This window comes from Zalophus californianus, chromosome 3 (assembly GCF_009762305.2).
Source record: "Zalophus californianus isolate mZalCal1 chromosome 3, mZalCal1.pri.v2, whole genome shotgun sequence".
Taxonomy (NCBI): Eukaryota; Metazoa; Chordata; class Mammalia; order Carnivora; family Otariidae; genus Zalophus; species Zalophus californianus.
In genome coordinates, this window is record NC_045597.1 from 30,521,709 (window position 1) to 30,549,335 (window position 27,627).

Sequence of the window (27,627 nt, forward strand, 5' to 3'; positions counted from 1 at the left end):
AGCCCAAATTGACAGATTAAAGAAGTTCATGAGAAGAAAGTATGCTTCTCTGGATTTCTTAAATTCAGAAATTTTGCTTTTTTTTTTTTCTATGGTTTACCTTAACCAACAGTGGTTTCTTCAAACTTTATCCTTTATCTTAGTGTTACAGACCTCAATTTAAAATAAATTCACCTTATAAAAATACCTGCATAGTTATTTCTCAAGATACTTTAAGATCAAATATACAAATTTTATTCAAAGAGCCTGGGTTTTTTTTTCCCCCCTTTTTCTATGTAAAGGCAACATCAGATGCCGACCTGAAAGAACATATGGTTGGAATCATATTCAGCAGGAGTAAGCTGACTAATTTACAAAAACAGGTTGGTAAATAGCCATTTCATTGTCTTCATCAGTTTTTGTTTTTAAGGTGTAAAGTGTTTTCCAAAATTTATGGAGGCTTCTTTATGCTGACTCTTTCGTAGGTCCTGCAGAATGTGTCTGCCTTTTTCTAGAGAGGAAGGAGTATATTGGCATACCTGCATCACTTTAAAGATTTTGTTATGAATGTTAACTTTCTTACCTTGCTGCTCTTTGTTATTTCTCATTTTCAGGTAGATTGTTTCATTTTGGTGTCAAATATCCAGCTGCATCAAATTTCATTTGCATTTTCTGTATTCCTTTTCCCACTGTTTTTTTGTGTGTCGGTTGATTTTTTTTTTCTGAGCAGTTATAGTGTTAACTAAATCAGTGTTAATATTTTTAATTATAAGGAGATGGAGTAGTGCTAGATTGTTCACAGAATGAGGTACCTACGTAACATAATAATTAGCCCTTCAGAAGTCAAATAAAACACTGGCTTTACATTAGCCCATCATTTTAACTTTCAACATCATTAAATCTTGTTTAAATAAATAAATTTATCTGTGCTTTATCTTTTTAACAGTGTTTCATTGAATCTTAGATGCTACCAGTTATAAAATGTGCTGTTATCTCATGTATCACTAAAAAAAGAAAATTTGCTGCCAATTACATTGTGAATGCCATCAATTATAAAACACATTATGAATAGAAATATTAATAATAATGTGGAAGGAAAATATGCCTTAGAAGTGATAAAATATGGTAATTTGCTTTGATTAATTTGATGTCTTAAACCACAGCCAGGGGTATTGGTAACTTGTATATAAATAGTTTCTACATAGTAGTTGACTTAAATATTATGATTTTTATTCATGGTTCTGCTAGTTTTCCTTAATTGTTTTTAAGATGAGTTAAGAAAATAGTATGATGGAGAATTAATGGGGAGAAAGAGTATTAAATTGAGTATCAACTAATATTCTTGTCTTTTTTTTTTTTACTAGAAGTAGTAAATCAGATTTACAAATATGTTTTTACATTTTCTTTATGTTGCTTTAAATAGGTGTGTGCTCACATCGTCCAGGCTATTCGCATGGAGGCCACCAGAGTTCGTGAAGAATGGGAACATGCTATATCAAGCAAAGAAAATGCCAATTCTCAGCCCAATGATGAAGATGCCTCCTCTGACGCTTACTGCTTTGAGCTGCTCTCTATGGTCTTAGCCCTGAGTGGCTCTAACGTGGGCCGCCAGTATCTGGCTCAGCAGCTAACTCTGCTCCAGGATCTCTTTTCACTGCTCCATACGGCCTCTCCTCGAGTCCAGAGACAGGTGACTGGTCATACCACCTACCTTTTGGCTTACTTTATTCCTCAAAACACTGTTAAAAATTACACTATCAAAGAGAATCACCTTAGGGTCTTAACTATTAATCTTTATTTTTTGTTTTGTTATTTGTTTTTTTGAATTTATCTTAACTCCATGCTTTTTATTTTGGACTAATTGTATTGAGAATATGGAAGAGCAAAGTATGTTCCATTTTATTACTATGCTATTGCGATAAAGAATATCCTGTCTACTGATTGTCTTATTACCATGAAATGTGTAATGTTTTTTTATTCCTGACCAAATAAAGACATGTTTTTTTCTTGCTGCTCTGGAGGGCTAATTACCACTTCAGAAATCAAAATAGTGTTTAAGTCATACTTCTGTTCTTCTGAAAGCTTTTGATGTCATAGAATGGCAGCTAGGCTCATTTAAAAAAAGAACTTTAGAACACCAATCTTTAAGAGGAATTCTTTCCTTTTATTTTTCTTGTCAGGTAACCTCCTTACTAAGACGGGTATTGCCTGAAGTGACCCCTAATCGTCTGGCCAGCATCATAGGAGTGAAATCCCTTCCCCCAGCAGATATCAGTGATATCATTCACTCAACAGAAAAAGGAGATTGGAATAAACTAGGTATCTTGGACATGTTTCTGGGATGCATTGCCAAAGCACTCACAGTGCAGCTCAAAGCCAAAGGAACTACCATCACAGGAACAGCTGGTACCACTGTGGGCAAAGGTGTTACAACAGTTACTCTTCCGATGATTTTCAATTCCAGGTTGGTTGTTGCATCTGTTTTAGTACTAAAATAGAACAGAGGGAGCTACTATTTAGAGAATTAAGACAGGATTTCAAATTCCACCTTGTTTGTTTACCAAAGAGAAGCCATAAATGACTAATCCATGTATAAAAAAAAAATGCTGTCTATAATAAAAGTGTAGTTTCAAGTTAGTGGGGAAAGGAAAGTGTGTCGAATATATGACGTTGGAATACTTCTCATGTAGAAAAAATATCGTAGGCCCCTATCTCACACCATATACAGAAATAAACTTGAGATCAATTAAAGCTTTATGTATATTTCTTTTAAAAATCTACTAGGACAAATTCTAGAAGAATATTTTTGTAATCTTCAATCCAGGAAGACCTCCTTAAAACACAGAACCCAAATGTCACAGGGGAAAAATTCTCAGATTTGGCTACATAAAAATGAAAGTTAATTATATGAAAATGTTTTTAAAATATAAACTAACTTGAAAATATTTAACACCTATATAGTAGGAATGAATTATTAGTCATAATATTTAAAAAATGACCACAGATTAATGGGAAAAGGCAACTGATAGAAAAATACATGACAAGAGCAGTTACTTCCAAGAAGAAAAATTCCAAATGCCAGAGACAAACAAAAAGACACTTTGCTGGGAATCAGAGAAATATAGATTAAAACGATAGGAAAATATCTTTGTCTTGGCAGCATTATGAAGAAATAGGCATTTTTTATAGCATCTGATGTAGATTACTGCAGCCTTTTTGGATGTCAGTTTAATAACATATCACTGTATTTAAAATATGCTTATCCTTTGACCTACCAGTTCTACTTCTAGAATTGTTTCCCTCAGAAATGTTTATACACGTGCACAAAGATATATGCAAGGAAGTTTGTTACCGAATTGTGTGTAACAGCAGAAAATTAGACATCTGGAAAGTACTACTCAAAGAGCCAGTTCATGATGTTAAATAACACCAGAATGTAAATCAGTGTGTTGTTTTCTTCATCTAGATAGTCTTAACAAAAGAAAAAAAAAAATGTCAGCTGAAGTAATTATACTCTATGATGTAGTTGTACTCAATGATGTAGTTGACATATTCTGGCACAAGCCCTCAATATCTCTCTCTCTGTGGATTGGTAACAAATAGTTTGTAGTCCTTGGATATGCTTTGAACAGCTCTGTTCTAGAGGATGCAGGGTACAAAAATAGTATATAAACAAATGCCTGAAGGGAACATGTATCAGAATAGCTACTCTCAGGGTTGAAGAGATAAATTATGGGTAATATCTTGATTAATTTCTTTTTAAAATTCTTAAATTGTTTGAATCATTTAAAAAATTAAAATGCATGCTGAAATAGCAGTTTTCATCATATTTATCTGTAACTGTAACTGATTAGTTTGCAAATGCTGACTTTTCTTTGTAGTTATGTCCGTCGAGGTGAAAGTCATTGGTGGATGAAGGGCTCAACTCCTACCCAGATCTCAGAGATCATCATCAAACTTATCAAGGATATGGCGGCAGTGAGTTCCCCTCCTCCTGATCATTATGTCACTGAAGTGTAGTCAAAATCTGATTAAAACAAGCAGCTTATTCTGCTACATCAATAGTAGAAGTACACTGATGTTATTTTGCTTTACTTAAAGCCTCGTTTAGTAGGTTAACTATCATGCTGTTCGTCTTTTCGGTCAGTGATTAATTTGTCCTTTGTGTAAACTGTTCATTTCCAACTTCCCAGTTAATTTACTTGCAAATTGTTATATTAGTCTTCTAAGACTTTAAAACTTAAAAAATAAAATACACTTTTTTGAGCCCTACAAATCAGCCTGAGTCCAAAACCCTAAAGGAAAAACAGGGCTCCCCAAAGTGAAAGTTTCTCATTCTCCCTAGTTCTCCTGGTTTATAAAACTTCTACTCTTCTTTATTAATATTCTCTGTCATTGTCTGTAGATGTTCTTTTCAGGGAGATCCAGGTGTGTGGAGAAAAGGGAATTACTTCTCAGAGTACCTGGCTCTTATTGGTTGCTCCGTAATGCTAGTTTCCTCACATTCCATTATATGTTCAGGCTCAGGAGGGCAAGATGCTGTGGAATGTGGGCTTCTGAGAGGTAGAGCAGACAAAACATTCTGGAGGAGGAGGAGGGACTGGAACTGCCCTTTAAGAGACTGATACCATATGGAGGAGAGGCAAGAGAGGATATTCTGGGGAGATAGGAAGTTCGGTCACTGCTCCCAACGGCAAGGACATTTCCTCAGTTGGAGTAATGGAGAACTTTCTCACTTTCAACAAGTCTTTCTCAGGATGTTCACTGGATGAAAATACTAAGGAAAAATATTTAGGAACACCTAAATTCTATGGTAGTCAGGTATTTATGTTCAGCAAAAATCAAGTTAGCAAATAAAAGTTGTTGTGGGGGCACCTGGGGGGCTCAGCCAGTTAAGCATCTACTTTCAGCTCAGGTCATGATCCCTGGGTCCTGGGATCGAGTCCCATATCCGGCTCCCTGCTCAGCACGGAGCCTTCTTCCTCTCCCTCTGCCACTGCCCCTGTTTGTGCTCTCTTGCTCTATCTCTCAAATAAATAAATAAATAAAATTTTTTTTAAAAATAAATAAAAGTAGTTGTAGTTTGAACCCATTTATCCTCTTGGGTTCTAGTAATACTCATCTAAAAGCAATTAGCTTAGCTATATAAATTTTGTGTTAAATAACAAAGCTTCATAATCAGAATTTTTCTGAAGCATAGGTACTTTATTTAGTACTTCTGTTTTTATCTAAACCTAAGAGGAAATACTCTTGAGCTGTATAGATTGAGTATTGAGAACCTAACTTTTTATTTACTTTCCAATCATTAAAATAGTGATTAGAAGTTGAATTTTTCATAGAGTTGTGAAGGATTTTTATTTCAGAAGTATGCCCCTGAATCTAAAGCTGCACTAACAGGGGCACCTGGGTAGCTCACTCGGTTGATTGTCCAACTCTTGATTCCTGGCTCAGGTCATGATCTCAGCATCATGGGATTGGGCCCCACAGTGGGTTCCGCACTCAACATGGAGTCTGCTTCTTCCTCTCCCTCTGCTCTTCCCCCCACTCACGTACTCTCTCTTTCTCTATCTCAAATAAATAAAATCTTTTTTAAAAAGTTGCACTAACAGATCTTTCCTTTTTGATGAGATGTTGTTTAAGAGAAGAGAATTTACTATTACAATTATACATTTCTGGTTGCTTATTAAATTATTCTCTCCTGCTCAATAGGGTCATCTGTCTGAAGCATGGTCCCGAGTGACAAAAAATGCCATTGCAGAAACCATCATTGCCTTGACCAAGATGGAGGAAGAATTTAGATCTCCAGTGAGATGTATTGCAACAACTAGGGTAGGAGTTTCTTTTCATTTGGTCTGTATCGTTGCAGTAATAGGTTTGAACAAACTTAAATCAATAAGTCAGCTTAATCCAATTTTTTTTTACCAAATACTGTATTTACGGAAAAGGTGTGAAAGGCTTTTTTGAATTACGAACCAAGTATAGTGGTTATAAACATTCATTGTTATGTGTTCTTTATCCCTTGTTTTTGTTATTATTTGGGAAGCTAAGGATCAACTGGTTAGAAAAGGCTAAGTTCCCTTATGTTGTCTTTCTAATAATGTATTTATCATAGCTTACATAGTAAATTTAGTGTCAGCATTATGCTCCATTAGACTGAGAGTCCTTCAAAGACAAGGCCCTCCCTTACTCATTTGGTATGGCCTAATTATTCTAAAGTAGAGCCTACCTATTGGATTTACAGACCTTACTTTTAGAAAAGCAAAAAGTATACGGGCGCCTGGGTGGCTCAGTTGGTTAAGCGACTGCCTTCAGTTCAGGTCATGATCCTGGAGTCCTGGGATCGAGTCCTGCATCAGGCTTCCTGCTCAGCAGGGAGTCTGGTTCTCCCTCTGACCCTCCCCCCTCTCATGTGCTCTCTCTCCCTCATTCTCTCTTTCAAATAAACAAATAAAATCTTTAAAAAAAAAAAAAAAAGCAAAAAGTATAAGCCCTGGGCAGAGTGGGGCAAAATCTCTTAGCTAGAGAGTAGGATTGCATTCTTCCGATGAGACATCTATAGTCATTTTTGACCCACCAAATTTCATGTCCCGTGTACTTCCAAAAGAGATTAGGGATTTTCTTGAAGCAGGGCAGTGTGGCAGCATTAGGAAGAAGGAAACACTGGCAGAAATCGTTTGATTTAATCTTCAGAAGTCTGGAAAGGAAGACAAATTGTCTTTCTCTGGGGCAGAAAAAGCCACTTGATGCCGTGCTGTTATTGAATGTGACAAGTGAAGCAGTTCCTCTAACAGCAGAGCCTTATTAGCACCACGCACATACACTTCTTTCCTTCTGCACTCCCCCTTTATCCTTGCACACTTTAGGTTTCTGTTTCTGTTTTTCCTTTTGCTATTTTTCCATCTTCCTGTTCATGTCCAGTGACACTCATAAGCACTTCTTAAATAATTAACTATTTTTCGGTAATGATGTGTAAAACTGAAGCTTACCCTTTAAGCCTTCAGAAAGTTTTAAACTGTTTCTGAGGCTATTTTCTAAAGTTTGCTAGACATTTACTTATTTCTGACAAAGTATACCAAGGATAGTGCTAGGCATTTAGGGGCATACAGAGACCTCTGAGGAGCTGTTACTCTGCAGAAGGATTTAACATGACCCCGCCTACTCATGGGACTGTGTAAAATTGAACAGTCATTGTGCCACCTTGCTTGGAACGTAGTGCCTCAGGCAGATGACACTAGATGGGAAAATTTGCAAGAGGCATGGATACAGTAAATATTCAATATGTAAATTAATTTACTGATACATTGCTTCCACAGTAGACCAATAAAGGATAATCTTATATGTCAGGTAAAAACCAGAATGGTTCATCCAGCAGCAGTCAGTAAACATACTGTGCGCGTGGTCCATACAGCGGTGAGCACGTGTGCCTGGTACCATGTCAGAAAACCTGAGTGCCACTGGGTCTCCATGTATTTCCAAATTCAGCTAGCGTTTGTTGAGCTGTTATCATGTATCAGGCAGTCAGTGTTTTCTAAGCCTTTCTAAAAATTCAGTATTGTAACAGCCTTTCCTTTTAACAGCTCTGGCTTGCTCTGGCTTCACTGTGCGTGCTGGATCAGGACCATGTAGATCGTCTCTCTTCGGGGAGATGGATGGGAAAGGATGGACAGCAAAAACAAATGGTAAGACCAGAATTGTCTTATAAAAATGTATCTTGTTTTTTTTTATAAGTAAGCTCTAGCTTAGCACTAAAAAAAAAAAAAAAAAGACCAAAAAACAAAAACAAAAAAACGAACCTGCAAATCAAAATTCCACAATTAGCGGAAAATTGTGTCACATTGCCCACGGTCATCTCACAAGTCTGTTTCACTTAGGGTCCCCTCTTCATAGTTTGTTAGGGGCTTTAATTATGTAAAAGAGCTTTCCCCTTCTTCTCTGAGTCATGTTTGCATCATATTAAAATGTGTTTTTAGCCACACTCTCATTGTATATCTAGATTTTACTCTAAATGGTTATCAGTCTTAGGGTTAGAAGGAAATAAAGCAGTAAGAGAGGCACCATGACATACCATTTATTCACAGATACACTACTTAAAGTAGTTTGAATAGGTATCCCTAGGTACACTGGAAGGGAAGACTTTATAAAGGTCCTTTCAACATTTTCTCACTAATGTTCAAGTTTCAAAATGAGTCATTTATTCATTGAGCATACAGGATGTTTGAACCTAGGGGAAAGAAAGTTTCTTAAGTCATTAATCAAAGTATACATGTTTATTTTATTAGTCATTAAACCGGGCGCCTGGGTGGCTTAGTTGGTTAAGCAACTGCCTTCGGCTCAGGTCATGATCCTGGAGTCCTGGGATCGAGTCCCGCATAGGGCTCCCTGCTCAGCAGGGAGTCTGCTTCTCCCTCTGACCCTCCCCTTCTCATGCTCTCTCTCTCAAATAAATAAAATCTTTAAAAAAAATTTTTTTTAAATCATTAAACCTGCTCAGCACATTAATTATTGAATTAAGGGTTTTGAGGTGTTTTTGTACTTAAGTACACTTGCCATAATTCTTTTTAATGTTCAGCTTCTAAATTCCTAATAGACTTCAGAACAATAACGTTATTGTTGTAAATAAATTACATTCCATTTGTATGAGTGTCTGCGACATTCTTGTAAATGTAATATGACATGTGGGAACACCTTGTTTCAGCCTATGTGTGACAACCATGACGATGGAGAAACTGCAGCCATCATTTTATGCAACGTATGTGGAAATCTGTGCACTGACTGTGACAGATTCCTTCATCTTCATCGGCGAACCAAGACTCATCAAAGACAGGTGACAGCTTCTGTCTGTATGTGCGGAGCAGTATCTGGAGCATAGGATACGTTCAGTAAATTTTGAAATAAATGTGGGAAGGAGGCTTGCTGTGATGGGAAGAAAGGGACTTTGCAATCAGAGCCTCAGTGGAGTTCCCAACTGTCTCATTTATCGCTGTATAAACCAAGATGGTTGGCTAACCTCTCTCAGACTTAGTTTCCACATTTATAAAAATGGGGCTGTTGTCAAGATTCAGGACAAGATTAGAAATGTCCAAAGCTTCTTAGAGTGCTTAATAAATAAAAACCATTATTGTTATTGAGTAATTAAATTTTATACTTCCTCCTTCAGAGTGAAAAAATATTTTTCCCTTTTCTTAACGAAACAATAGGTCTTCAAAGAAGAAGAAGAAGCTATCAAGGTTGACCTTCATGAAGGTTGTGGTAGAACCAAATTGTTCTGGTTGATGGCACTAGCAGATTCTAAAACAATGAAGGCAATGGTGGAATTCCGAGAACACACAGGTAGCAGAAGATTTAAGATTGAACCATGCCTGCTGCTTAGGATTTAACTAGATATTATTTACTTACTGTGAATTATTTAATGTGGATTATTTTGAGTATATTCTGATAACTATGACATCATTGATCACTGTCTGTATTATTATATGTACTGGACAATGTCCTGTAATAGAGAGGGCATTAGAACCTGGTTTGTCACTCACTAGCTATGTTCCCTTGAGCAAGTCATTTTATCTCCAAAACACATGGTTTTCCATTTTTTATTTTTTTCTAAAGTAAGTCTGGTTATATTCTCAGCTTAAAGTTATATTGAATCTTACAAATTCTTAATTTTCAGTACCTCTGTAGCTTGCCGTTTGTCTGACTGACATAAATTTTTGCTGTTGGAGTTAAGTGCAAATCTGAACAAATTTAACTCCACATAGGAGTAATTTTTCATGCTACAAGAGCGTGGTCTTTTTTTCTCATAGCTGACTTTTTTTTTTCCTATAATCTATCAAGGTCATATATTACATTAATAAATCTAATGTTTAACCATCCTTGTATTCATGAATTAAACTATCCTTTTTAAAAACCTATTTTTCCTGTAAATATTGCTGAATTCCGTGTATTACTATTATATTTAGAATTTTTGTATCTGTGTTTTAAAATGAGGTTGGTCTGCATTTTTGTATCTTCCTGTTCTTTTTCCTATTGTTCTGTTCTTGTTTTATGGATTGTGTTCCTTCTTTGACTGTTTCAAACATTTTCCTTTACATATTGCTCTGTCAATGCTAGTTCCTTAGATGGGAATTCTTCTTTTTTCAAGTTTCATATTCTCTAACAATAGGTTTTCTTCTATGCCTTGTAATTTTGTCATTATATAAATTCTTAAAGGTTTATCTTCTGTGCATTCTTATTTAATTTTTATTATTATATTTAATCTGGAACTGTGCTTTTGGAGCTGGGGATTTGCCGTATCTGCTCAACCTGCTATCTGTTTGGCTTCTGATAGGTCTTTAGTTTCTTGTCCCTTTTTTTGTGATTACTTTATAATTACAACAGCTTTACAACCCTTCCACTGTAAAACTGCCAGGCTGGTTTCCCAGAGATAGCAACTGATACAAACCTGATTTTCCTGTTGTTTTTTTTTTTTATTAGTTGTATTAAAATATGTAGAAAACATATTCTTAAGGAGGATTTTTCTTTTTCTGCTTGAACCTAGGCAAGCCCACCACAAGTAGCTCAGAAGCATGCCGCTTTTGTGGTTCCAGGAGTGGAACAGAGTTATCTGCTGTTGGCAGTGTGTGTTCTGATGCAGACTGCCAGGTGAGTATACAGTTAGACAGGCTGTCCCAGTAAGAAATAGCATACATTCCCTCATGATGTATTTACTTCATCTTAATTAAGAGTTAGAGCTCAGCATCACTTCAGTTTTCTAAATTAATATATTCTCCATGTCAAGAGCTAAATGCTTTATCAGAGCTAGAGAATGGATAAGTTTCTCAAACCCACACAGACAGTGTGTGTTTATCAGCTATCACCATAATAGATATTTAATGTTTGCTTTTTTGCTACAAAAAGGTAAAAATCTATGGACTGCATTTCTTTGACCTCTAACCTACTTTATTCACTTATTTCCCTATAATCAACTTTCAATATTTGAGAGTTCTTTAGTCCTCAACATCCATACACATATTTCATGCTATCCAGATATTTTCAGTTCCTCAATTCAGTTGACAAGAACTTGGATAGGCCCCAGCTAGTGAAAGATGCCTGTATGGTTTTTTGTTTTGTTTTGTTTTTTTAAAGATTATTTATTTATTTATTTGACAGAGAGAGACACAGCAAGAGAGGGAACACAAGCAGGGGGAGTGGGAGTGGGAGAGGGAGAAGCAGGCTTCCCGCGGAGCAGGGAGCTCAATGCGGGGCTCGATCCCAGGACCCTGGGATCATGACCTGAGCCGAAGGCAGACACTCAACCGACTGAGCCACCCAGGCGCCCGCCTGTATGTTTTTTATACCCATTTTAGTGAGGGGATAGGTGGTGATTGGGAGATTGTATACCCAGAATTTTTTTGCTTCATGACTGTGCACAAAAATAAATAGATTAAAATTATATTTTACTTTTTATCATCATTCCCATTATGTGAAGTGAAATTTTTTTAAATCACATTAAAAGAGAAATTACACACTGAAAAATTTTAAATTAAAATTTTAAAATTACACACTAAAAAAATTTGCTAATAATCCATAAGTTATATTCAAATAAAGAATAAAAATAGGATGCCTGGGTGGCTCAGTTGGCTAAGCATCTGCCTTTGGCCCAGGTCATGATGCCAGGGTCCTGGGATCGAGTTCCACATCGGGCTCCCTGCTCAGTGGGGAGCCTGCTTCTCCCTCTGCCTGCCACTCCCCCCCTGCTTGTGCTCTCTCTCTCTCTCTCTCTCAGACAAATATATAAATAAAATCTTTAAAAAAATAAAAAGAATAAAAATAACTTTATTGCTACATAGCCTTAATGTGTATTTCCTGTGGGAAATATCTTGGAAAATTAACATAATGGATATAATTACCAGGCTGTGTGCCTTTTTTGATATTTTGTATGCCATTATAATTTATGTCTAATAGGAGTATGCTAAGATAGCCTGTAGTAAGACGCATCCCTGTGGCCATCCGTGTGGAGGTGTCAAGAATGAAGAGCACTGTCTGCCCTGTCTACATGGCTGTGACAAAAGTGCCACAACGCTGAAGCAGGACGCCGACGACATGTGCATGATCTGCTTCACTGAGGCGCTCTCAGCAGCACCAGCCATTCAGGTTGTCTCAGCTTATAAAGTGCCTGGAATTTAACATGGGAAATAGAAATATATCTGTGAAATAAAGAGATCCCTGGACTTCTTGCCTCACTGGGAGAAAATGTGCCCCTAGTATCTCCCAGTTTGTCGAAGAGTGTATTCTGACTCTTTATGTTCTGTTTCCATTTTGTGCACTCAGCTTTCATTTGTCATTTGTCTGAGCCTATATAATCAATGGAATGTATAAAATGTTCATAAGGGAGGAAAAGATAATCAGATTATCTGGTAACTACTCTCCTTAATTTCCAAAACCCAAAATGGTAGCACTATGTAATTGATGTGTACGTAGTAGTACACACCGCTGTATGAAACATATATGCATATGTCTATAATATTAGTGATATTATTGAAGTTACTATTTGCTAAATGTTTTTTTTAAATTTGACCACTTGTTTATATTTTCAGTTCTTATGATTCTAAGATAAATGAATATTCTCACAAAATAAATCTTAAATCTTTAAATCAGTAGTTCCTTCTTTCTATGAGATACAAAAGGGAATAATTTTAAATTGCTCCCTAACCTGACTTACTCTTTATAAGGTGGCATTAATATGCAAGTGGTAATAAATTGGAAGAAGCTGAAGACCTAGTTAATAATTCATGAATAACAGAGAAGTGCTGAAATTTCATTGTCCTAAACTTGATTTTTCTTTTATCTGCTTTAATTAGCACCTTCATTGAATAATCTGCCAGTTATTCAAGTGTTTATTATTATCACATTTGCTTATATCCCTCTCTTTTTTTAATTTAAGCTGGACTGTAGTCACGTATTCCACTTACAGTGCTGCCGACGAGTTTTGGAAAACAGATGGCTTGGTCCAAGGATAACATTTGGATTTATATCTTGTCCCATTTGCAAGGTATGGAGAGAATCAGAAATTATCTACTTTCTATCTGTTTTCATCTTTATCTTCATCTTCCAGAATAAATGTGTCCACATCTCTTGGTGTCCTTCCCAGTTTACTTTTTACCCCCAGCCCCCATCAGTTTCTGCTCTTTTCATCCAGGTGATGCCAAAGAATATTATAAGATCTCTCTATCTGTTATAATGCATTTCAAAACCGTAAGTGTCAATTAAAAGCTGGTTAAGTGAAATTAAACATATCGCATCAGAAAATTCATTTAGATATCATCATGCATTAAAGGGTGTTTGTCACCACGTTCAGACCCTTCAGAGTTCAGATATGTGACATGACAATGGGTGACTACCAAAATGAATGAGCCTGTGGTGCTTGTAGGCTCTGATACCTGCCATTAAAGATGAAGTCTGGGTTTTCATCTTCATTAAAGATGAAGCCTAAAAACCAAGATTCTTTTAGAATCTTAGGTAAAATAAGGAGAAAATACTGACATTTTGCCCATCTCTTTAAGGATAGTAAGCAAAGTAGCAACTTGTTTTGGCAAGCCAGTGATGATTAATAAAAAAAAAAAAACCTTTAAGATTGTGATTAACAATGCCTTCTCTGTTCATTCTTCATTGCTTTTTGTTCTGTTAAGCTCTCCCTATTTCCTTCAGATGTGCAGACTGGTTTGAAGGGTATAACATGGAAAGACTTAGCACAATTATTGCTTAGTTAGACTGAGGAACAATCAAAAAGATTGTAGTAATTTGCCCTCTCTTCTCATATGGTGCCACAAAGAAAGGTCACATTTAGGAAATGATATATGAAGATGATACAGAAAATACTACCTCCTCATTTCTGTCACCTGGCGTTCTACCCTACCCCCAAGGAGCCAGAACACACACACACAGAGGGAGTATGTCTTACTTGTGGTAATAAGGCAACCTTTTATTCCCAGAAGAGCTAAGGCAGCCAGAGAAAAATTTCAAACTCAGGAAATGTGAAGCTAATAAAACAGAATTTTCATGCTTTATATCTCCTTTGCCCCTGTTGTCCCTGATCTTGGGAAAATGTGAGCTTGTGAGGATTTTACAGGATTATTCCTAAATGGCATTTTATTTAGAAAATGTTCACTCTCTGCTTATCTCCTGGCACAGTGCTTGGTTCTTAGGTGCACACTTCAGTATTTGTTGAATTCATAGATAAATGATTCTGTTAAAGAATGTTCATTTTTTAAATTTCAGAACAAAATAAATCATATAGTATTAAAAGACCTGCTTGATCCAATAAAAGAACTCTATGAGGATGTCAGAAGAAAAGCCTTAATGAGATTGGAATACGAAGGTCTGCATAAGAGTGAAGCTATCACAACTCCTGGTGTGAGATTTTATAATGACCCAGCTGGCTATGCCATGAACAGATATGCATATTATGTCTGCTACAAATGCAGAAAGGTATGCTGTGAATTATACTAGGAATTTTTAAGAACTAAAGATTACCTATGTGATTAAGAATTGAATTGTATAATGATATCTAATTCTTATATCTTTAAGTCTGAAGTTAAAAATCAGAAAGCTTGATACTACACTTGAAGTTGAATTTTTTTTACTTAATTTGGGGATTTTTTTTTTTTAACCTATACAGACTATTTCCAAAGCATGTTACATTTCTGTATACAAGTTACTGCACATCAGTAATCTCCTGTTTGCCAAATCCAGTTGGTATTTTTTTTTTTAAAGATTTTATTTATTTATTTGACAGAGAGAGACATAGCGAGAGAGGGAACACAAGCAGGGGGAGTGGGAGAGGGAGAAGCAGGCTTTCTGCCAAACAGAGAGCCCAATGCGGGGCTCGATCCCAGGACCCTGGGATCATGACCCGAGCCGAAGGCAGACACTAAATGACTGAGCCACCCAGGCGCCCCTCCAGTTGGTTTTTAAATAAATGTCTTCTACTTAACTCTTTTCACCATTTCCTCATTAAAATTCCTTGGCTTCCAGGACAATACTCTGGATATCCTTTCTTTCTGGTTTCTTGTCTTTAACTCCTTTATATAGGGTTCCTTTTCATTCGCCTCCTCCTTACATATTTAGTTTCTCAGCACTGTATTCGTGCCTAATAATAACCTCCTTACTTTTGCTGAGCTTCTGTATATCCATGTCTTTGCCAAACATCTGTACCATCCTGACCTTCCAAAATTTTTGAGATTTAGATACAAATATTTAAGTGCTTACCAGACATTTGAATTTCTCACACATACTTCAAAGTCCACATGAGGAGTATTTAATCATCGACTTTGACTCTCTCGTTCTCCAGTCTTTATTTACAAAGTCTTTTCAATTCTGTCTCTAAATCTCTCTGAGTTCTTTTTTTCTGTTACATCTTCAGCAACCCTAATCATTTTCTTTGGTAATTATAGTAGCCTTCTTACTGAGCCCATTGTGTGGAGCCCCTAGTCCTTCCATTCCATCCTTTACACTTACATCACTGCTAGTAGATTAATATTTCTCAACCTCAGATCTGATGTGTCATTTTTCTGCTTACCCTGTCCAAATCTCCCGTCTCATTTCCCAATATGCTACCATTTGCACCCCGTGCTACCAAATACCGAACAGCCTGCAATTCCCCAAATTCAGCCATGTCTGCTCACTCACTGACTCCTCCGTGCCATTGCATAGGCTGTTCCTCTTCATGGAATGCTCTTCCCTACTCCTTCTCTGCATTTCACTCTGACCTGACGCCCAGCCCAAACTGACGTGCTTGTATGCATAGCCAAATCTGTCTGTTTCACCTTCTCTGTAATGTGCCCACACCTCCTCTCCACTACCACATGATTTTGATATCTTACATACCGTCTTTGTAGCACTCCTTATTTTGCATTATGATTACTGATTCACTTGTCTCCGCGCCACTTGATAAGTTCTGTGAGAACAAAGACAATGTTTTTTCGTTTCTCTTTCTCCAGTACTTGGTTGGCACTTATTAGACACTGAGTTAATTAGAGAATGAATAAATGAATGAAGGAGTCTGTAAATGAAAAGTGCATAGTCTCCTAATATAACAAAAAGAAAATATAGCTAATGAATGGAAGGCTAACTAGGTAGATGATAGCCAAAAAGGCAGATAAACATACATACATTCAGGGCAAGACTAACAGTGTACATTTGTGGAACTTGTATTGTTACAAATAACAAAATAGTATTTCTGTGTGTTCAATGTGTTAAACATCGTAAATGAATATTGTGTTACCATAGGGATGACAGTCCAATGTCTAGGAAGCCAAGCAGGGAATCTAGAAAAGTGAAATAGCTAGAATAAACAGTAGACCTCAGGGCAAATGAAGTACTTCTGAGGCCAGATTTAGCTGGGGACAACCATTTATAACTTCTGTATCAATGGAACCTGTCTTTTGACCTGTTTTTCTGGTACAGATAATAGATTTATATTGACTTATCTTGTTTATCCTCAAGTACGGACATAGCTTTTTGGCTGTGGGACATGTTGTGCATGCAGATTGCCCCAATTATAATTGGCCTCATTTATTTCGTGTCCAGAGTAAATACAGATAAACCATCCACCAAGATAATTTCATTTATTCAAGTGTGTATATTGGATACTGCTGAGTTCCTGCACACAGTGTAGCTTTATAAGTATGAGCAGTCTTCTGAGGAATTACCAAATTTCCCTTTCCTTTCTTTCTCTCTTTTTTTTTTTAAGTAATCTCTACACCCAACGTGGGGCTTGAACTCACAACCCCAAGATTAAGAGTCGTGTGCTCTACTAAGCCAGCCAGGCACCCGTTCCCTTTCCTTTTTAAAAATTTTTGTATAATCAAAATTGATTTTTTTTTCTGTCCCATTAGCCCCACGATTCTAATTGTGTACTAATATTTATTTTAGGCATATTTTTTGTTTTTTGTCTTAAAGATTTTATTTATTGATTTAACAGATAGAGATAGTGAGAGCAGGAATACAAGCAGGGGGAGTGGGAGAGGGAGAAGCAGGCTTCCCACGGAGCAGGGAGCCAGATGCGGGGCTCGATCCCAGGACCCTGGGATCATGACCTGAGCTGAAGGCAGACGCTTAACCCCTGAGCCACCCAGGCGCCCCAAAATTTGGAAATTTCTTGAACATATTTTTCGAAGCAGTAGAAGGAAACATTTAATACTTCAAAATGAGAAAAATTACTCAAACTTTGCCCTGAAAAAAGTTTCTCATCATTATTTAATATCTTATTCTTGATGTTTATTTGGAATAATATACATTCTTTCGTTATTTTGTTTTGACAATACAATGTTTGAACTTCCTACTGTAAGCATGAGTTTATTGCAGAATTAAAGCAGATTTATTTCATACCCTGATCCACCCATATAGGCATCTACTTGGCATTGCAAGGGAGTGTCGAATAGATAATAGTATTTTCTAAGACCTCTTGATCTTTCTTTCGCTGTGCTCATACTGTATCTCCCATAGCAAGGTTTTCTTTTTTCCTGCCGTAATCTAATTGTGTTCTCTGCATAGGCATATTTTGGTGGCGAAGCTCGCTGCGATGCTGAGGCTGGACAAGGGGATGACTATGATCCCAGAGAGCTCATTTGCGGTGCCTGTTCTGATGTGTCCAGGGCTCAGGTGGGCAGAACATTTTATTAGAAAGGACAGTTTAGAAATGTTAAACCTCTGTTGTTTTCAAAAATAATAATATAACTAATGTGGTGGGAATAGTATAGCAGGTTTTTTGCCCAGTGTTTTCTGTTGTTTATACACAGTGTATAATTTTCCAAATTAATTCATAGATATTATTCTCTCCAATGGTATTTGCATTTTATAATTTTGTCCTCCATGAAATGGTCACCATATTTCAACAAGTAATAAATTTACTTATTTCATTTTCTTAAACCTGCAGCCACACTTTTAGGTTTACCTCACCTCCAATGAAATCTCCACAGTGCAGCTATGAGACTGAGAGATAGATGAAATATTAACTATTCAATTTGGCTGCCCAGGAACAATTCACCAGGAAATTAAATGTGTCTTATTTATTAAATCAGATTGGTTCTGATGGATGAGATGAGATGAGAATTTAGGGCTTTCTCCAGACCATTTGGGCAAAGCCACACATTTATTCATCAATATTTTTAATGTATCTGTCATCAGTTCTTCAGTCAGTTTTGAGGGCTATGTGTACTTACAAAATATGAATCACTGAGCTATATATATGACTATCTTAAGTGTGATTGAAATGACTTGCCATAATCTTGTGTCTGTGTATTTTCTTTTGCTATAGATGTGTCCAAAACATGGCACAGACTTTTTGGAATATAAATGTCGCTACTGCTGTTCAGTGGCTGTCTTTTTCTGTTTTGGAACAACACATTTTTGTAATGCTTGTCATGATGATTTTCAGAGAATGACTAGCATTCCCAAGGAAGAACTACCACACTGTCCTGCAGGTATGCTTTTAATATTTTTAAACATGACTGTGATGTATATACTTTCTGGTTTAATTTAATGATCACATAAGAACTCTGTTCCAAGTGGCAGAAACCCGGTTCAGACTCGCCTGAAGAATCAGGCAATTTTTTGGCCCTTGTAAGCTTCTGACATTCTGAATGAAGTAGAAAGATCACCGTGGTTATGAGGGGTCAGGAGTTATAATGGAGACAGTTACCTGGGGAAGGAGAAGGAAGTCATTTAAAGATTAGTAAAAGAATCACTGTTCAGCACTAAAGGGCCATGTGAAGTTTGAAGTTACGAATTGATAATAGAACCATTTTAAAGGATTCTTGTGATTTTTTTTTTTTTTTTGAGACACCTGGAACCAGTGCCATAAAATGGACAAGTGATTTGATCTAGAATGACTGGGAATTGGCAGTGTAGTGAACATCAGAAAGCCAAGGAGTTAAGCCACTGAGAATATGGGAGAAATGATTGTGTATGGAGGTCAGGCTGAGAAAAATAAGAATATGAAACCAAAAAGAAACTGAAAAAATTGGAAGAGATCAGGAGGGTGGTGGTCCCAATGAGGTGGGAAGGGAGAGAAGTGGAAGGTGAGGTAAACATGGCCGCAGAAGAGAATTTTACATGAGATATATCTGGAATTGGTGAAAATACATACAAAAGTACTTAGAGCACAATACACGATTTTGTTAAAGCTGGGAGACACACTCTCATTCACTGCTTATCAGAGTGCAGATGCTAGAACTCTATAGAAAAAGCCGTTTGACGGTGCCTCTCAAAATTGCAAACACATCAATAGTCCCACTTCTGGGGATATACCTACATATGTGACGTAAATAAAAAGTAAATGTGCAAGGATATTACCTGTAATAATAAAAATTTGTAAACAATCCAAGTATCCAGTAGGAGGGTGGTTAAACACTAAGTACTATGCACCATCAAAAAAAAAAAAAAAGAAATAAAATGATGATGAGGGTGGTGTTTCTGTGTACTGATCTGGAAAGATGTAGAGGAGACTGTTACATGAAAAATCAAGTTACAGAACAGGGTATACAGTATGTGATCTTGTAAGAAAGGGGGAAATGAAAATATATACTCATATTTGTTTACATGTACCTTAAAAAATACTGGAACAGTACACTAGAAATTAACAAAATTAATTAACTATTGGGAAAACCCAGGAAGATGGGTAGAGAAGGGGGGAAGGTGACTTATTATATACAATTTTTTTAACATTTTGATTTTTAAACCATGAGAAATAAATTATCCAGAAAGAAAAAGAATATGTAAGGTTTTTTTGTTTTGCTTTGTTTTGTTTTAGTATGGCTACTTCTGTTTGTTCATGTCAAAAAGAAATTGTTACACTGTTCCCCCTCTAAAAACTTTTTTTTTTAAGTAGATATAATAGACTTTGAAAGAAGCAAGATCAGAATAATGTGAGGCTAGGTGTTTAGGATAATGGCCAGAATAAAGATGTGAAACCTAATAGCAGGAGGAGGATGCTGAGCTGGAGGTGAGCAGATGAAGGGAGTGAAAAGGGGGCAGCATTTGGATCAGGTTAGCTTCAAGGGGAGGGAGAGGGGGTTATTGAATGAAAGTTGTAAGTCAGTGGTCTGGGTAAATGGGAACCAGGAGAGTCAGTCTTGCTTCCTGGCCTTATAACATAGAGGAGCTCAGGAGATCAGCAGCTTCTAGTTGAGAAAGCTTAGAGGCGAGCAATGTCATCAGGGAAAATCCACATTTTGCTTAATGGAAGAAAGTTTCTTTTATGTTCAGAAACAAGGACAAAAGAACAAAACACTAAAAGTATTCAGATTAGCTAGCAATAAGACAAGTATGGTGGAGAACATAGTGGTGGGGTCGTTGCTGAGAGGTTCCGGCCAAGGCAAGGCCTCCCCTCGCACATTCACATGATCACCTAGGTCAGCCAACACAGGGGCCCCACCCTGGAAACAGCCGTGAACCAGAGAAATGAGGCAGGAGAGGATTTAGAGAGCTTGCAGAAGGAAGGAACAGTCATCGATCCTGGGCATTTTCACATGTATTTTCTTTCTTTGTTTCCGTTTTCTTTTCTTTCTTAATTTCTCTCTCTCTCTTTCCTTCTTTTCTTTCTTTCTTTTTAAGATTTTATTTATTTATTTGTCAGAGAGAGAGAGCACAGGCAGGGAGAGCGGCAGGCAGAGGGAGAAGGAGGCTCCCCACTGAGCAGGGAACCCGATGCGGGACTTGCTCCCAGGACCCTGGGATCATGACCTGAGCCAAAGGCAGACATTTAACCAACTGGGCCACCCAGGCATCCCTTAAATGTATATTCTTACGTAGTTTTTACAGCCTATAAGGTAGATGGTGTTATCCCCACCTTCACAGATGGAAAGTTAAGGCCTCGAGTGGTACGGTAGCTGGTCTAAGATCATAACGCTCAGACAGAGGTGTGCTCTCCCAGCCTCTCACATTCCTCTAATTTATCCATTCCTTTAGAGAACTGGAACAAAATTAAAGCAGACCCCACAGTGAAATCAGCAGGGAAGACGGCCATGCATTTTACTTAGAAGGACAGAAGGATTGGGGCACCTGGGTGGCTCAGTCGTTGGGCATCTGCCTTCGGCTCAGGTCATGATCCCAGGGTCCTGGGATCGAGCCCCGCATAGAGCCCCGCATCGGGCTCCCTGCTCGGCGGGAAGCCTGCTTCTCCCTCTCCCACTCTCTCTGCTTGTGTTCCCTCTCTCGCTGTGTCTCCCTCTCTCTCTGTCAAATAAACAAATAAAATCTTAAAAAAAAAAAGAATACCTGAACATCATAACCAGTAAGGCAAATTTTAAAAAAAAAAAAAAAAAAATAAAAAAATAAAAAAAAAAAAAAAAAAAAAAAAAAAAAAAAAAAAAAGAAGGACAGAAGGATTGATTCTCTAACCACTGTCAGCCCATTAATTCCAATTAATATATGGGTGAGGATAAGAGTCCAGATTAAGAAATTAGATAGTTCCTCTATTACTTTCTAAAATATTTGCTGACTACCTTCTTTGTGCCAGGATACTTAACCTTTATAGCTCCCTATGAGTTAAATATTGTTGTGCCTATTTTAAAGATGAGGGACCTAAGAATCAAGAAAGATTAAGTTAACTTTGCCTCAGGTTTCTTATCTGCAAAGTGGGGACAATAGTTCCTGCCTCTGACTGGTAGAAGATTGAGTTAATATACTAGAACAGTGCCTCAGTAGTAAGCACGCAAATGTCTGCAGGTGTGTTTTTGTTACTGTTTTTCACCATCATGATTAGATTATGAACTCCTTGAAGATAGGGGCCTTGTACTCTTCATTTTTACATCCCAAGCACCTGATGTAACACCGTTCACCCATTAGGCACTAAGTAAATATTTGTTGAATAAATGACCCTTTGTTTTCTCCCAGAAAAAAACAAAGGACTGCAGTTTGCAGGGGCCATCGTTGATGGTGTCAGGCACTTAAGTTAGATCTGCCATTGAGTGTCCCTCCCTCCTGACAGCTCTCCCCCTCCCACCAGGGAGGCAGGTGGAATATCAGTGTGCAGCGTGATTTGGGGTGGGAGGTGCTGATATACTTTATAATTTTAACTGGAATAATTACCTTTCTAGGTTTTAACTGCTGCTCTTGTGTCTGCTAGCTGAAACCAGCAGTTGACTTCTTCTGAGATGATCTGTCCTCAGTTTGATATTACCCTCATGCCTTGGTCTTCCACTTCTATGGAGCTTAATTTTCATTCCTTTACATGAGGCCAGTTTGTTGTTGTTCAGTAGTAGTAATAACAACTAACATTTACTGAGTATATGTACAGCCTAAGCTTCATAAACACTAGCCTTTTTTCCCCTCCTGTTTTCCTTCTTTTACATCACAGAAGTTTTTAAACGTAGAAGAGATAAATAAGATCTCATTCTCCATTGATCTGGATAAGCTCATTCCATCCGATCGCATACTTTTCTCTTAAATAGAGTCAAAATTTACATTTATTGTTTTGGTTACTAGCTGTAGGAAACTAATGCATACTTTTATCCCTTCCTCTGCTGTTAGGGACTCTGCATTCAAGTATAAGCCCAGCCAGTATTCCCTGCACAGTAAAGCTCCTCATTTATAAAGGAGCTAAAAATGCCTTTTAAATGATATGAAACACATGATGTGAAGCACATTAACATAACAGGTCTTTTTTAAAATAGAAAAGTACAGGTTTTTATACATTTTTTATTTTTTTCTATTTATTTTTTATTTAAATTCCATTAATCAACATATAATGTATTATTAGTTTCAGAGGTAGAGTTCAGTGATTCATCAGTCTTTTTACACCATTACATCACGTGCCCTCAATGTCCATTTTTAAGCCTCATCTATTTGATTATTATTAAGCTTATATCTTCCCCAAAGTGCTTCTTCCACATTGTTAAATTTTGTATTATTTTACCATTCGTATATTTAGGCCGGTTTTCATTTTTCTACTAATCTCCCTTCAGATACTTTTAAAAATAACAGACTTTAATAATCAGTCTTCCCATTCGTCAGTGTGTACTTTTTCAGAGAAGGTAGAAGGATAACATGGCTTATTTACACTTAAATTTGTTCTTACTTGGAGAAGAACATTCTATACAAAAGTTTCCATATTCTCTCATCCAGAATAATTTTCTGTTCAACTGAACTGATGGGTTTTCATTATCATTTTTGTTCATCATTCCTTGCCGTAAAATGATGTATCTAATGCTCAACATCACTCATCATCAGGGAAATGCCAATCAAAACCACAGTGAGATACCACCTCACACCAGTCAGGATGGCTAGAATCAAAAAGACAAGAAATAACAAATGTTGACAAGGATGTGGACTAAAAAGAACCTTTGTACACTGTTGGTGGGAATGGAAACTAGTGCAGCCACTGTGGAAAACAAGATGAAGGGTCCTCAGAAATTAAAAATAGAAATACCAGGGGCCCCGGTGGCTCAGTCAGTTAAGCCTCTGACTCTTGATCTCAGCTCACCTCTTGATCTCAGGGTCATGAGTTCAAGCCCCATGTTGGACTCCATGCTGGGCATGGAGCCTATTTAAAAAAATAAATGAAAATATAACTATCATATGATCCAGTAATACCACTACTGGGTATTTACCCAAAGAAAATGAAAACACTAATTCAAAAAGATATATGCACCCCTGTGTTTATTTTAGCATTATTTAACAATAGCCAAGATATGGAAGCAACCCAAGTGCCCATCAATAGACAAATGGATAAAGAAACTGTGGTACACGCACACACACACACGACTGTTATGCAGCCGGAAAAAGAATGAGATCTTGCCATCTGTGATAACATGGATGGACCTAGAAGGTATTATGCTAAGTGAAGTAAGTCAGAGAAAGACAAATACTGTATGATTTCACTTACATGTGGAATCTAAAAAACAAAAAAGCAGAAACAGACCCATAAATAAAGAGAACAAACTGATAGTTCGAGGAAGGGGGGATACAAAATGGGTAAAGAGGGAGTGGGAGGTACAAGCGTCTAATTATGGAATGAATAAGTCATGGGACTGAAAGGTGGTACAGCATAGAAAATACAATCAGTGGTATTAGAATAGCTTTGTATGGTGACAGATGGTAGCTACACTTGTGGTGAGCATAACATAATGTATAGATTTTGTGGAATCATTATGTTATACACCTGGAGCTGATGTAGCATTGTGTGTCAACTATGCTTCAATTAAAAAAAAAATTTTTTTTTAGGTGATATATCTCATTCATTAATCAAATAAGATCTATAGCTCATAGGGGTTATTTCTAGGCAGGATGTTGTAGGTAAGGGATTCTGTCCTTTCTCTGTTGTATATACCTGCTATGTTGAATTTTTTATGGTGAACATTTTTACTTTTGTAGCTAGAAGAAATATAATCTTTAAATTTTATATTTGTGTAACCATAGCCATATAATTTCTTTGAATAACTTATTGGTGATTTATATTTAGATTAGGTTTGTATGTATGTGTCATTTTTAATTATATTCTTTTGCCTCCTTCAAAATTTATATAGGTCCCAAAGGCAAACAATTAGAAGGAACTGAATGTCCACTCCATGTTGTTCATCCACCCACTGGGGAAGAATTTGCTTTGGGTTGTGGAGTGTGCAGAAATGCTCACACTTTTTAGAACACTCAGATTCCTTTGTCTACAGAGAAGAAGTTGCCTTCATCCCCCAAGTGGATGTGGTAAAGTTTAAACTCTGCTCAGGATAAGGACGGGACCATTTTTACATCCATGAAAATGAACCATTCACAGTGCAAGAAGGATGCCAAATACCATGTACATAATTCTTGCTATGGAAAGTTTCCCCATTCTTTCGGTTTATCTTCTTTTGAACCAAGACATCAAACTTGTGAGGTGTTTGCATGTGGCCATTACCGTCATTGGCCTGTGAAGCATTGAACATTTATAGGTAATTGATATAAAAGAATCGCCATGCCCATGGACTAAGAATGATGCTGGCTTTCAAGCAAAAAAAGAAAAATAATCATTGTTTATTGTATACTGCCTTTTTGTAATCCTGTATAATTGCATCACGGGTGAGGATGAAAAGAGGAATATTCTGGTTTATTTCCTAGACTGTTATTTAAAAAAAAAAAAATTGTGTTAGGACTGGCATATAAATGTAATAAGTATCACACTGTATATAAAGATATCAGTGTTTGTCCTGTATAAGAATTACTAAATTACAAATGCAGTTTCATTTAAACTTCTAGGTTACGTTGAGCCTGAAATTTTAATGAAGTGCAATACGGAGTGTGCCTCATTATCTTGCAGCTGTAAACATATTGGAATGTACATGTCAATAAACCACTGTACATTTTTATACAGTGATAAAGTCTGACAACTGTGTGAGCTATTGCTTCAGAAACAAAATGGAAATTTTTAGATTTTATGATCTAAAAATCCATCCAAATTCACTAACACAGCACAATGATGACTTTCTTAACTCTTAGGGAAGAGTGGTAATGCAGTACATTTTGGAATCTTAAACACTGGGACAAACATATAAATATGTATGTTAATAAACAGACATGCCAAAGACAGGAAAAGAAAACATTTAGGAAATTGACCAACCCCATCTTACTAACCAGCCCCTTATTAAACTTTTATAAAGTAATCAACAAAATTACTAGGCTTTTTTTTTTACAGACTACAGTGTGTTTCTGTAGATCTTTTTTACAGTTAACTCATGAAATTGACAAACTATTGATTTATGAGTCATCATAAGTCAGGTTATATTTATTTCAGGAGAATGGCAAAAGTTTTGATAAGTTTTGTTCTACATTCCCACTGTTGAAAATGTATACATCTATTTGTCAATATAATGTTTGCTTTGAAGAAACTTGAAAAGATCAAATCTGGACACAGATAACTATTCAGAGAATCTTTTAATAAATTTCATAAACATGTCCAAGTCCTATGCTTCAGGATTTAGGAAAGACTGTTGTTACTGGTTTTTATTTTTGCTGTTGTTGGCAGAGGAGTAGCTAAGAGGCCATTTGAGCTCCATCTTGAAGAATAAGTAGTATTTGAAGGGGTGGAGAAAGGCATTAGGAAAAATACGTAAATAGAAAATTCTACAATGTAATAGAACAGCGTGAGTAGTCTAATTCCTGATGTTGGAGACTACTGCCAAAAACAAACCAAAAACAAAAACCTGAAGATCACAAAGACTGATCTCTTCATGATGCAGTTTGTGGATCCGCTGTTCGTGCAAACTCATGGGCTTCCTGAGCAAGGAAGGATCTGAAGTAGTACAGAAGGTCCCCCTTCATCTAAATAAGATACATCTGATCCATCGGAGATTACACAAACTCTGTGTTGGGTGATGGTGCCCCAGAATGACAAGCAATTTGTAATTGCCTCAATGTGTTTGAAAGCAGGAGCAATCTGTTGTCCTTGAGGGCACCACTGGTGGTCCCAAGCCAAGGTGAAAGAGTTGCAGGCAGAACTAATCCAATTTGACCCTCCAGAAGACCTTGGGTTAATATTTCATGAAGAAGTCTTGATGCCTTAAGCAGAGAAGTGTTCTGAAGGTATTCACATGTTTATATCCTCAAAGGGCCAGTTGAGACTTGCTGCCTGTGTTCAAAAAAGATTCCAGAACCTTCAGGGCAACACAGTCTTTTCCTTCAGAACATATCATTCTGCCGTGATGATGTTGGGCAGCATCAGGAAGGGATGACCACTCAGGCCCAGGGTCTACCTCTCAGGACTTAGGAAGCTCTGTGTCTCCTTTTCCAGCCCTCAGCTATGACAGTAACCTGGTGCCTGGCCTAGGCCTGTGGGAGAAGTCTGAGGGCACAGGCTCAGGACCGGCTTTAAATTTTTCCAGAAAACCCAAAGTAGGGGCGCCTGGTTAAGCATCTGCCTTCAGCTCAGGTCATGATCCTGGAGGCCCGGGATTGGGATCGAGCCCCACATCCAGCTCTCTGCTCAGCGGGGAGTCTGCTTCTCCCTCTGCCCCTTCTGCCACTTGTGAGCTCGCTCGCTCTCTCTCAAATAAAATCTTAAAAAAGAAAACCCAAAATAGATGCAGAGACGAGACAGAAGCTGTTCCTAGGTATATCGAGGAGACTGGAGGGGAGAACGGGGTAAGGCCATTAGAGTGGTAAGAGTAGAGGTAAGGTAATTAGAATGGATGTAAACTCACAGGCCATGGGAATGAGACCAACCTTCAGAATGCCACACGGGAGACGTCACGGACACTTGAGAACTGGAAAGAATACCATTTTGTATCCATTAACTTTGCTGGCAAATTGATCGGTTCCAGCGTGTAAACTGTGATGGATATAAAAGGAGACAAGAAACTAATGAGATGCTTGACAGAATGAGCCATCTCAAGTTAATATTCTAGAAATCAAAAGGATAAAACTTACCATAATTTATGAGGAAGGTATTTTTAATCATATCCCAAGCATCTCAAAACCAGAGAACATAACTTCAGGAACAAGTTATGACAAAGCACAGAAAGGAAGGGGCTTTGCATGCATCTGTCTCAAGCATACCTTGCACAAAGAAAAAGGTAAGAAACAACAGAATCACGATAGCAGGTGTTAGGGAAGCTGGAAAGAAACCTGCTTTCCTCTTATATTTTCAGGCCTAGGAATAAGCCATTTTTAAGCAGTTTTCCCGCCAGACTGTTTAGGTCTAAAAAA

The 27,627-nt window shown here is 37.2% G+C and overlaps 1 protein-coding gene across 12 annotated transcripts in view; it reads left to right on the forward strand.

The window, feature by feature from the left end:
• MYCBP2 (MYC binding protein 2) overlaps positions 1-25,310 on the forward strand; it is a 269,922-nt gene extending 244,612 nt beyond the window's left edge. For all 12 annotated transcript variants that reach the window (XM_027591552.2, XM_027591553.2, XM_027591557.2 and 9 more), the window contains 15 exons: positions 282-362; positions 1,403-1,669; positions 2,160-2,443; positions 3,861-3,957; positions 5,689-5,808; positions 7,557-7,658; positions 8,675-8,803; positions 9,177-9,309; positions 10,511-10,614; positions 11,917-12,105; positions 12,896-13,003; positions 14,230-14,439; positions 17,506-17,613; positions 18,269-18,434; positions 24,477-25,310. In XM_027591552.2, coding sequence (XP_027447353.1) covers positions 282-362; positions 1,403-1,669; positions 2,160-2,443; positions 3,861-3,957; positions 5,689-5,808; positions 7,557-7,658; positions 8,675-8,803; positions 9,177-9,309; positions 10,511-10,614; positions 11,917-12,105; positions 12,896-13,003; positions 14,230-14,439; positions 17,506-17,613; positions 18,269-18,434; positions 24,477-24,592 — 2,214 coding nt within the window. In that variant the 3' untranslated portion in view covers positions 24,593-25,310. The remainder of the gene's footprint in view (positions 1-281; positions 363-1,402; positions 1,670-2,159; positions 2,444-3,860; positions 3,958-5,688; positions 5,809-7,556; positions 7,659-8,674; positions 8,804-9,176; positions 9,310-10,510; positions 10,615-11,916; positions 12,106-12,895; positions 13,004-14,229; positions 14,440-17,505; positions 17,614-18,268; positions 18,435-24,476) is intronic.
• Positions 25,311-27,627: the final 2,317 nt, after the last annotated feature.